General features: G+C 47.5%; 1 protein-coding gene across 2 annotated transcripts in view; it reads left to right on the forward strand.

Annotated features, from left to right (window-relative positions):
* The window catches only part of hacl1 (2-hydroxyacyl-CoA lyase 1), a 118,162-nt gene extending 106,041 nt beyond the window's left edge, over positions 1 to 12,121 (forward strand). For both annotated transcript variants that reach the window (XM_041184291.1, XM_041184292.1), the window contains 2 exons: positions 3,666 to 3,852; positions 11,466 to 12,121. In XM_041184291.1, the coding sequence (XP_041040225.1) occupies positions 3,666 to 3,852; positions 11,466 to 11,498 (220 nt within the window). In that variant the 3' untranslated portion in view covers positions 11,499 to 12,121. The remainder of the gene's footprint in view (positions 1 to 3,665; positions 3,853 to 11,465) is intronic.
* The last annotated feature ends 478 nt before the right edge of the window (positions 12,122 to 12,599 follow it).

Raw genomic sequence — 12,599 nt, forward strand, 5'->3', positions numbered from 1 at the left:
ACAAATGTGCAGAATTCCCCATGCCCGCTGGCATCGGGCCTGCTCAGCTGCATGAGGTACAATATGGTGAGAAGACCAGAAATCAGATTCATGATTGTGAAACCAGTTTGTGATTTTCTGCTCAGCCGGTCGATGGTGGGCCGCGTTTCCCGCCATCGGATGTTGGGAACCTCATTGTAATACATTTGCATATCATAAGAAAGGTCAACCCGCCGGAATCCCCCCCTCCCACCCCTGCTGGATTGTCCGCCCATGTTGGCCTGATTGGACACCGGTGCAGAACACATCTTGACAACTGTGACGTGCAGAAGTCGGGACTTACCGCCAGGGCCTTGCTCACATCGCGGACATCCGAGGAGCAGAAGATGCTGGAGCCTGAAAGCCACAGTATCCTGGAGGAACGTCCATGGCATGCTGGGCGGATTCTCATGGACATGGCTGCTCCCCAAAGCAGCTCACCAAAGGTGGAAAGTCACTGTTGAGGGTCTGCTCACAATGGATGATGGTCGAGGGGGTGGAGAGGAAGGTCCAGTTGTGTTTGGGAGAGGAAGATGTACCGGGGGCTGGGAGACCAAGGTCTAGGATCGACTGGGAGAGGAAGAGGTATCGGTGGGGTGAGATTGTGGAGGTGGGAGGGGGGGGGGAATGAAGGTGTCAGGGGGGAGGTTGGGAGTGGTTTAGGAGTACAGGGGGAGGAGGGGGTAAGGGGGATAGGATGGCAACTGAGGAGGTAGGTGGAAGGTGTAGGGGATAGAGTTCAGAGGGGAGAAGGCATTCAGAGGAGGCAGGAGTGTGGAGAAGTGGGGGAGTCCAGGGGGAGGAAGGAGTGCAGAGAGGGGAAAGAGTAAGGCTGGAGGAAAGAGTTGGTAGTGGGGAAGGACTAAGGGTGACTAAGAAGTCAGGGTGTCTGAAAGAGTTAGGAAGGGGGAAGGACTAAGCTGTGGGGTGGGGACGGGGGGCGTGGGGAGACTGGGGGAGGACTAAGGGTGGCAAAGTCTGGCGGGGAACATGTTCCAAGGGGGGGAGGTTCCAAGGGGGTGATGGGGTCCAGAAGGGGGGAATGTCCAGGTGAACATGCAAGGAAGGACATGACTGCCTCCTGTGGAACAAACTGAGGGTGAACGTGGTACGAGGGAATGGTAAGAATGACGGAGGACACAGTGAGGTGGTGAGGTGGGAGGGTCAGTATGGGTAGAATGGGCGGTGAGGGTGGTTGGTGGAGACTCAGAGGCGGACACGAACCCTGGGGCAGGAAGGAGGAGGTCGGGGAGGTGAATGTGGGTGGGGGTGGGATTTTCAGGAAGGACGGGAATGTACATGTTCACCTGGACACCCCCAAAGGAAAAGGGTTGTGGCTGGTGGGTCACGGAGGGGAGATGGAAGGTGATGCCGGGACTGGGGTCAACAGTGATGGGTAAAAGGAAATGGGTGACTGGGGAAAGGGAAAGGACGTGGGAGCGAATGAAGAACTGAATCGCCACCATGCTGTCTAAATTGAAAGTGAAAAAGGATCGTGATGGGTGAGATCAGGTGCTGCATGGGAGTGTCATCAGTGGGTGGGTGGAGATGCAGATCAGCTCAGATGGTCAACTGAAAGTGAACCCCAGCAGGCAGCATTGAAAATGCTCAGGGCATTGAGATACGGGAAGGATCCGTATGTGTGGGAGAGTGCTTGTATGAGGCTCTGAAAGGCCCTGCCACACACACACACACACAATCACTCGTTGGCCAGCTGCTCCCTCTGCAGTGACAAAGGCCGAGGTTGAGGGAGTCACAGGCAAAGGCGACTCGGAGGGAGTGGACAGTCTCTGAGATTCCTGAGTGGATGACCCAGGGGTGTCCAGCTGCCGCTCCTCCTCTCTTTGGGTGCCCGGGGCCCCAGCCTGAATCCTTGAGGGGAAGGAACACCTGGAGGGACGTGTTGAGGTGCCCCGTTTCCCTCTCGCATTGCCACTGCAGGAACTTAGACATGGACCCTGCGATAGTGTGCAGGTCTGCACACATCTCCACACTCTGCTGGACCAGGTTCTCCATGGCATCTGCCATCCTCCCTATGGAGACTTCCATATGCATACATGTAGGCACTTCATCAGAGAACAGGTGGACGTACTCCTCTGACTCACGAGCCATTCTTTTGAGGGCTCCCAACAGCTCTGTGTGATGTTCCCACTCCTGCTGACTCTCCATGGTGAGTTGGAAGGCCAAATTCAGAGGCTTGTCATCTGACTCCAACCTCATAGATGCCTATTCCCCAGCAGCCCTCAGAGTGTTGGGGAGCTTGGCTGAACCTGCCTCCTCCTGCTGTGGACACATATCCGTGCAGTGACCATCAGATTGTGGACCCGATCCTGCTCTAGATCTAGAGGTGTGTGTCTCTGCGCTGGTGCAGGGTGTGGGTAAGCACTGTGACTGGTCTTCCAAGCTGCTTATTTCCAGCTCTTCAATGGAGGGTGTGTTCTCTTGGCTGGAGATGAGGATCTGGTTGGAATTGAGGGACTGGCTAGCTGACGGTGTCGGTCGCTTGGCAGAGCTCCCTGTGAACTGAAGTAGAGATAATTAGTGCATGGCAGCAGAGTCAAAAGCAGGAGAGAGAGCACTCACATTTGCCTTGAGAGAGGGATGATGTGGTGCAGGATCCTCATGTGGGTGTTCACCGCCAACCTCACTGTCACCACAGGCATGGTCCACATCCTCACCAGTCAGTGCGATGGCACACTCCTCAAAGTGAGTGAGGGGCCTAATGTGGGCCACTGCAGCCCTGGTCTGGGACCTCTCCCTGTTGATGTGAGCAGGCATCTCCTGCATGAAAACAGATGGAGAGAATGTGTGTGTGTGTGTCTTCTGTGCAGCAGTCCCAGGCTGGGGGCACTGAGAGGTGTGCACGCGTCTGTACTTTAAATGTGGTGCTCAGCGTGATGAAGCAGCAAGGTGATGGCATGGCAGGTGAATGAGAGCCTGCCCACCATTGAAACAGTGTGTTTCCTGGGAATGTATAATTAATGCAACAGGATTGGGACAATACAGTGTGAGAAACCACCATTGTGCCCGGTGGGTAAAATGTCGTTTCCCCCATCGCTACCGCACTTAGTGCAAATCTGGGACAATTCCCCCCTAGAAATTCACATCACTTCTTAAAATTTATCAGTTTCTATGGGGATCGTAACAAAAGTGCTTTCTAAACTGTCCTTCAGCATCCTTCAATGGTCAGTACAATCTTTGACAGTCCTCTACCTTTTAAACATAGCTGAAAAGCTGCTACCACAGTTGTCCACAATCCTCTTTTCTATTAAGCTTTCAGCTGATCTAATAGAAGCCTTCATTATTTTTAACTGCTTTTAGTATTTATTGCAGTCTGTTAAGTACTTTCAATTTATAATAAATTTGCCATTGTACATGACTGAGAACTTTGATGCAATATTGAAATTGTCTAACATGTTTTCCAAAAATGCCATTATCTAAATGCTGTCAGCTCATGTTGCTGACCTTATTAAGGATATTTTTAGTGAAAATTGATAGCATTTCACTATATTGTCTCAAATTTGAAGCCAACACGATTGATTATGTAATTGGATTCAAATTTAAACAAAAATAAGTGAAAAGATGACATGGTCATTTTTCTTCTTTGATAAGCATATTTAGTGCCATGTTTCCCCAATTTTTTTCAGAGCTCCACCCATCTCTCTGTTGCCCAATGCTCACTATGAGCAGGTCATGTCTGCATTTGGTGGAAAAGGCTATTTTGTACAGACACCACAGGAGCTGCAAAATGCACTTGCTGCATGTTTGGCAGACCGGAAAATGCCATCACTTATTAATGTGATGATTGATCCATCATCTGACAGAAAAAAGCAAGTAGGTGTATTTGGAAAAATGTCTTTTATGTACAAATAATGATCTTCAACTCCACTTCCTTTAAGGAGGCAGTTGAAGCAGTCACTGATTTTTTCTTTGTAGAGTTGGGTGGGAAAGGGGTTGAAAAAGGCTGATTCTGTTGTGAATGAACACATGCATAGTTCAATGCATTAAATCTCTATTGTGTTTGGAGTGACCTCCTGTGGAGACGATTATAGTCTGCATAATGAATCTATTAAATCAGTTTTGTATAGGGGGAGGGGTTCCAGTAACACAATGGCTTAGTGCCCATAGATTTGTTAGACACAGGATTCTCTTGAGACTGCCCACACAGTGAGCAGAATTTTCCGTACCCACTGACGGCGGGCGTGATGGTTGGCGTCTGCTCAGCCCGCCAATGGCGGGCTAGGTTTCCCACCATCAGGCATCGGGAACCTAATTGTAATAAATCAGCATATCATTATCAGGCTCTTGCACCCCTGCTGGATTGTCCGTCCACATCGGCAGGAAAACACGCCGGCATGTTTCACAACAGCACGCAGGCGATGTGCACTTGGCAGCCTTCACTTTGGATGAACTGGAGGTGAGTGCACAGCAATGTTCTGCCTGTTGCTTTGCAGGCTTCAGGGCCATGGGAGGTCGGGGTTAAGTGCCGCCCTGCCCAACTGGTGGCGGGGGTAGGAATAAGGGGGCAAGTGAGGCCCTGCCTCTGAGGTGACCTTTGAAGGTGAGGGTGAGCGGGTGGCAAGTGCAGCCTTGCCAGTGAGGAGACTGGTGGTGGTGGTGGGGGTGCGTGGTGGAGGGGTGGTGGTGGGTGGGCAAGGGCAGCCCTGTCATTGAACATAGCGCACAGGCATTCGGGGTGGGGGGGAGGTTCGGTGGGCGAGGGAAGTGGCCACGCATCCAGGAAACCTGTAGAAAGTGACCATTCCTCTGCAACTGAGACAGTTCAGATGCAGCCACATTGATATGATTGGGGTCAGGCTCCTAGCTTATCTGCCCACTCAAGCAACGCAGAGGCATCGAAGTGCTACCAAGTTCTGCAGAGCTCCCCCCTCCTCTCGCCCCTGGTACAGACTGCAAATTCATGAGCACTTTAGTGGATCATGGAGCAGTTGGACTACACACATTGTACAATCTCCTTGCTAAAGCTGGCCAGAGAGCAGCAAGTGCTGGAGGCGCTCACAGCCCCTTGCAATGTCAGCATCCCGGTTTGGACCAGTCTCCCCCATGATTCAAGCTAACAGGGCAGCCTTGCAGCACATTAATCCCTGGCCATCCAAGTGGCGGTCAGCACTCTCCGAGAATGTTAAGAGGCCATCACATTTAACCAGGACAGGTTCTTCGTGCACCCAAGCTAACCACATTTCTTTCCCTTTCATCCTGCAGGAGGAGTATATCAGGGTCATGGAGCCTGGTGAACTAGCTGTTTGCCTGATGGCCTACAGAGAGTGAAGGCGATGGAAGAGAGAACGACTGAGGCTCCTGGCAGTGCAGAGGGAGGAGCAGCAACCTCAAGAAGAAGGGGCAGCCATACATGCCGCCCAAGAGCCACAACGAGCTGTCGCTGGTCAGCGCTTAGCGACACCCAGAGTCTGTAGACACTGACTTTCATTCCTACAGATGACCGAGAACCAGTGTCGCCGAAGACAGCACATGTCTAGGGAACTGGTTGCTCACATCTGCCACTTACTACAATATTCAGTGCCACGGGGACATAGAGGACATCCACTGCCAGCGGCCATGAAAGTGACCATGGTGCTCAATTTCTGTGCCAGTGACTCCTTTCAGGGCTCCACAGGTGATCTCTGTGGGATCTCTCAAGTGTCCACCCATGAGGTCACGGATGTCATCTTCGTGAGAGGGCACACAACTTTCGCCCAGGACCAGGACAGCCAGGATGCAAGAGTGATTATATTCATCCATATCTCGTGTTTCCCAGGGGTGCAGGGTACGATTGACTGCACTTATGTGGCACTCCGGTCTCCATCACTACACACAGTGACTTCATCAACCGCAAGGGCTCCCATTCGCTGAATGTGCAGCTGGTATGCGACCACCAGAAACGCATCCTGCAGATATGCGCACGGTTTCCAGGAGTGTGCATGCCGCCTACATCGTGAGTCTCTCGCAGATCCTTGCAGCCTTCCAGGGCTCACAGAGGCTGCAAGGATGGCTTCTTGGGGACTAGGGCCACCCGCAGAGGCCATAGTTGATGACACCCATATGGCGGCCTCAAGCTGTAGCAGAACGACATTATAATGAGGCTCATGTTGCAGCTCACAACTTGGTGGAGCAGACCATCGGGTTGCTGAAGATGTGATTCTGGTGCCTGGACTGGTCTGGTGGAGCCCTGCAGTACAGTCCACAGAGAGGTCACGCATCGTCATTGTCTGCTGCGCCCTTTACAACCTGGCACTGCAACAGGGAGAGGAGTTGACTGAGGAGGAGATGGAGGAGCTGCACATCTCCTCCGATAAGGAGGATGCCATCAGGGATGAGACTGAGGAGGTCCTTGGAGATGTTGATGACAGGGATGAGGCCCTTGCACTGGCTAGACGAAGCAGGTGCACTCAAGAGACCCTCATAGCTGCCAGATTTGTGGAGGACGATGATAACATGCAGTGAGATGAGCCCATTGATCCTCACATTGCATTTTTGAACGTTTGACTCCAATCTGGCTTAGGGCAGCACAAATACCATCTGCGAGAATGCTCCTGTAATGGAGATGTAGTGGAGGCCCTAATATCCACTTGATTACAGGAGGATGATGACGACATGCAGCGAGGAGACTCCATAAATCTTCACATAGCCTCTGAGAATGTCTGCCGAGGGCAGCTCACTTTCGCTCTGTGATCAGGGCCATATCATAGAGACGCAGCCATGAAGCTTTAGAAGCATCTGATGCTTTGTCTGCTTTCAGCAGCTGAGCCTTCAGGATCACAGCATCAGTGGTTACAGATGCTGAAGAGATGAGAGCTAGTCCCAACTTAAAGGTGCTGAGAGCACACCGAGAGAATGAGAGAACTCTGTGGCACCTGCCAACTACATTCTGTCAGCAATGACAAGCACCATCGAGGTGCAGGAATCAGCAATGTTTCCAGGGAGTTTGAGGCCCGACCATCACATTGGTTTGAAGGCTGCACAGAACATAGGGAAGAGGCCCTGGACTGAGACACCTACCTTTATCTTGTGAAGAAAGGTTTCAGATCTGAGTGACAAGAACACTGTTCATCAGAACAATGAGCCATAGGCATGGAGATATTCTTGGGAATTTATTGACAATAGTGAACAGTGTGTACAAGTGATTAACACATGTGCCCAGGCTGTGTAACTAATTCTCTTTAACTGTCCTAACCCTGCCACTGGGTCTTGGTGCTCTGCAGACATCCATGGCGGAGGTGGAGGCAGCCTGCTGCCTGCAACACCCTGTCTGCGATGACTTTGGTGGGCGCCCTGTTGCGGGCCGAGACTTGGAGGGCCCCGGCCTGCTTTCAGGGTTCTGCTGTGTGGCAGTGGCACCCTCTTTGGCCTGTAGAGCTGAAGCTGCTGAGGTCACAGGAAGAGGTGCGCCAGATGGGTCGGACACTCCCGGAGTAATCTGGACATATGGGCCCGGAGTGTGCGCCTGCGGATTCTCCTCACTATGGGTGCCTGAAGGCGGACAGACTCCTCCATCGTGCCTTGAAATCTGAGGAATGTAGCAAACATCCCTTCCTGATGTTCCTGAGCTTGCCTTTGCAGTTCCAGCAACTGTGACATGACCGAATCCAGAGGCTCATCATCTGACTCGGACTCAGCAACGTTCTGGCCTTCAGCAGTGTTCTGAATGCTGGACACCTGGGAAGTCCCTGCCTCCGCCTGCTGTAGACCAGAAAGTGCGATGTGCTCATCAGATTTGGCCTGTGAAACAGGACACATCACTCACAGCATGGTTGTCTGATGGATGTTGCACTGCTGGACTCTCACTTGGTAGGGCACCGCTGACCTCACCATCAGCACAGGACCAGTCCAGATCCTCGCTGGCCGGCTTGAAGGGTCTGTTTTCAAAGCCCTTGAGGACCTTAATTTTGGGCATTCCGCCACTGGACTGCGACCACTCACTTGTGTGCCAGCTTGTCCTGCATGAATAGAGATGGAAAAAATGTAAGCAGGACACCTGCCAGGCCAGATGTCAAATGTGCCTGGCCTGTGTGAGTGATGAGTGGTCCCATGCACAGGATGAGGACAATGACGATGAGTGTGAGGGAGTGAATGGTGATGTCCTTTGAGCTGGCAGTGAGTGAGGGCCCTGTGGATGTGTGATGGGTTAGTGAGTGTGTGAGTTGAGTGATGAGAAGAGTGACTTATTCTGGTGGAACGGAGATAATTCATCCTCTTGCGGCACTAGGTGGCTGTCCTCTTTTGCAGGGCTTTGGCAATTACCATCGCTGCCACCGCCTCCCAAGCCGGGTTTGTGCTGTTGCTGCCCATCCTGTGGCCAGAGCGGGAGTAGAGGACATCCCGGCGGGCCTCCACCGCATCCATCACTTGAGAGGCTGAACCTGGGGGCTGCAGTCTTCATCGGTTTCAGGGCCATGTCTTCCATGCAGCAGTACTGAGTTGGAGGCACTGAGATTTGTGCTTGTGGCTGGACTTTAAACATGGCACCTAGTGTGATGCAGTGACAGGGTGATGGCGGGCAGGCAAATGAGAGCCCGCCCACCATGGAAACGGCGTGTTTCCCGGGAGTGCATAAACATTGAGGTGGGTTCGGAACGATATGGTCTGAAAGCTTGCCATCACAGCCAGCGGGCAAACCATCGTTTTACCCGCCCACTACCGCACTTTGTGCAAATTTTGGAAGATTTTGCCCAGTGAGTTTTCAACTCTCAGCCTGCTGTCTGCAGAAGATATGTAATACAGGTCAGGTGCTTTTCTACAGGGAGGTAAAGTTAGTGAGCTTATCAAGCTTTGAACAAACATTGTGAGAGCAGCATTGACGGGAACCTGGGATTTGGTTCTGTTTTAACAGTTAACGTTTCGAGTCCGTATGACTCTCCTTCAGCTCTGAAGAAGAGTCATACGGACTTGAAACGTTTCCTCTGGTTTTCTCTCCACCGATGCTGTTACACCTGCTGAGTTTTTCCAGCATTTCTGTTTTCGTTTCAGATTTCCAGCATCTGCAGTACTTTATTTGGTTCTGTTTTGTCTGTCACCTCAGTCTCAGTTGGCAAATGTTCTTTTCCCAAAGCGTCGAAGAAAATGTAGAAAATGATTTGCATTTACCAGGGAGATAGAACAGATTGGCATGACATTGAATCATTAGTTGAGGAATAAGATAAATGCATTTAAAATTTAAAAAAGGATGTATTGAATAAACTAAACAAACTCAAAGAGGATAAAACCGCTGGCCCGGACGGAGTGTATCCACATATTTTAAAAGAATTTAGGGAAAAGATAACAGAGACAATAGAACTCATATTCATGAGTCTACTATGAGGCACGTTATTGAAGGCCTTTGAAAATTCAGATAAATTACATCTACCGCATTACCATCGTCTACTCTCTGGGAGAACATCCACCAACTGAGACTGAGACGATAGACAAAACAGAACCAAATCCCAGGTTCCTGTCAATGCTACTCTCACAATGGTTATTCAAAGTTTGATAAGCTCGCTAACTTTACCTCCCTATAGAAAAGCACCTGAACTGTATTACACATCTTCTGCAGATAGCTGGCTGAGAGTTGAAAACTCACTGTGTGAGCAGTCTCGAGAGAATCCTGTTTCTTACAATTCTAAGGGCATTCAGTCGATGTGGACTGGAACCCCTCAAAAAAAAAATCAATAAGCTTAGTCAAGCAAGATTTTCCCTTTTGAAATACATGCTGGGTATTCACTATTATATTTCTAATTTTAAATGTTCTTCTGTCCTTTTAGTAAGGATTCCATTATTTGTCCTACCACCTGATGTTAAGCTGACTGGTCTATAATTCCTTGGACGTTTTCTGTCCCCCTTCTTAAATACTGGAGCTACATTAGCTATCCATCAATCCTCTGGCATGACACCTTTTTTCTGGAAAATTATTAAATATGAGGATTAATGCTTCTGCTATCTAATGTCAGAAATTGTAGAGTCAGGGGACAAGTAGCAGAATGGATTGCTAACTGCCTTCAAGACAGAAAGCAGGGGGTGGAAGCAAAGAGTGGTTATTCAGTGTGGCAGAATGTGGGAAGTGGTGTTCCACAAGGATTAGTGCTGGGACCACTGCTGTTCACAATTTACATTAGCAATTTGGGAATTCAATCAAAAATACATTAAGTTCAATAGTCAACACTGAGGGGACGGCAACAAATTATAGAAGGACATTAATAAACTTGAAGAATGGGCGAATATTTGGCAAATAAAGTTCAACACGGATAAATGTGAGGTGGTACATTTTGGTAGGAAGAATATTATGACTTGGAAGGTGCAAGTCTAGGTGGGTTAGAAGTACAAATACAGTAATCACTGAAAGTTGGCTGGTTGGCTAAGTTGGCTGGAAGGCTGGTGTGGATCAGATTGGTACCAATGTCATGGGGTTTGATTCTTCTCAAGGAGAAGAAGAAGGGAATTGAAAAGTAGCTAAGTTATGCTAAGTCTCTATCAAACCTTGGTTGAACCACACTTAAGAGTACAGCGTACAGTTTTGTCATATTATAATACAGGATATAGAGGCACTGGAGAGGGTGCAGAAAAAATTTGCAACAATATATCAGGAATGTGTGGGTATACACTTAAAGAAAGGACTGATAGGCTGGGTCTCTTCTCATGAAAAAAGAAGGCCGAGGGATGACCTAAAAGAGGTCTTCAAAATTCTGAAAGGTTTTGATAGACTGAATGCATTGAAAATATTTCCTCTTGTGGGGAAGGGCATAACTAGAGGCCATCAGATAGTCACCAAGAAATCCAATAGAGAATTCAGAAGAAACCTCTTCACCCAAAGAGTGGTATGAATGTGGAACTCACTACCACAGGGTGTGGTTGAAGCAAATAGTGTAGATGCATTTAAGGGAAAACTAGACAGGCATATGAGGGAGAATAGATGGTTATAACGGTGGATTTAGATGAGAAAAGATGGGGGGGGGGGCTCGAGTGGAGCAAAAGTGCAAAATGGACTGTTGGGCTGAATGGCCTGTTTCTAGCCATATGTCCTATGTGGTGCTATGACTAGAAGTTACAGTTTGTTGAAGCAATAGATCAATGTGTTGGCCCAGTGCTTTGTACAAACAAGTCTCTTTGTGTATGTTCAGATTCCGTCTTATGTTTTTTGGTGAAGGTGTTGAATGGGGGAGGAGAAGTTATTGTTTTTGCTCTTTCAAGTTTTATTTAATTTCTTCTGTGTGCACATGTGCATGTGAGGGAAAGACCTCTACACTTCCAATTTTTCTCTTAGATCTAACTAATTATTGGAAATTACGTTCAGTTGCCAAGATGTTTGAATATAAGTGGTAACAACACTTTTCTTTCGCAAATCTGTTAAATATTTACCAGGATGAAATCATCGATAACTGCTGAGAGTTACTTGATCTTTTAGGGCAAGTAGTCAAATAATCTTTTATCATTTTCGACTTTATGTTGTTTGCTTTTAGGATTTCACTTGGCTGACTCGTTCCAATATGTGAAATGAATAATCGGCAAAACCAAAGCAAAGTAAACCAGGCTGAGCTAACTGGAACACTTGCAGGCTCTCACTAACACAATTAAGCAGAATTTTGTAAAAAGAATCTAATTCATAGTTTTGGCGAGTTTGGATACTTGTATTCGAAGTCATTTTTGAGTTTATTGTTGATTGCAAATTAGCTAAACTAGAGTTTGACCACTGAAGTAAATTAACTTTTTAATACTGCTAAGAGTATGATCTAAAATGCTCCTAAAGCAATCAAGTTGGCTATAATCTTTTGTCTTGCCAAAAAAAAGAAAGTTTAGTAAACTGAACAGTAGCTCTTATTCCAAGATCAATGATCAGTATATGAACAATGAGTAAATAGCACAGATAATACTAGCCTACTGTTGAATCATTTAAATAACTGTAAATTACCACTATCACTGCCATAACTACAACCAGAATGAACATGTACAATATCTACAGAGATTAACTGTACCTACCAGTATAATGATTTTTGTACTTTTTTCTCTTAACCTCTATTATAAAATGAAAGATAAGCCTCTGTTTACATAATATCCCAGCATAATTTAGTTGGGAAATTGTATTTCATTGAAATAAAAACATAAATGATTTTCAGTACCATTTAATTGTGCCGAAATGAGTTTCTTGGTCATTAAATTTTAAGTGTTTATGGTGTAATTATTCATTTTAAGTATTGTCATGCACTTTGAGAAATTGAATACAATTGCAATGAACTTTTATTAACCTCTTCAACTGAAGAAAGCGGTCATAGGTTCTTAATTTATTTCAAAGCAACATTGCCTACAGCTAGCTTAAAGTGTTTATGCAACTCACAAATGGAAGCCATCAATCAAAACGGGGTCTCCTTTGTGTATGCATATCATAATTTGTTGGATCACTCATATGAAAACTAACATTAAGCACGTTGCAAATGTAAAGCTTAAGAAATTTAATGCAGGTGTATGTTTCTCTCTATTTAGGGAATATATTTCTAGATTTTGTTTTGAAAATCGTGTATTTGAAGAGGACTCTTCCTTCGTGTTTACAGTTGTTAACTTGGGCCCTTTGAATTAAAAATATGATTATTGATAGTTAA

Source organism: Carcharodon carcharias, chromosome 3, assembly GCF_017639515.1.
Source record: "Carcharodon carcharias isolate sCarCar2 chromosome 3, sCarCar2.pri, whole genome shotgun sequence".
NCBI lineage: Eukaryota > Metazoa > Chordata > Chondrichthyes > Lamniformes > Lamnidae > Carcharodon > Carcharodon carcharias.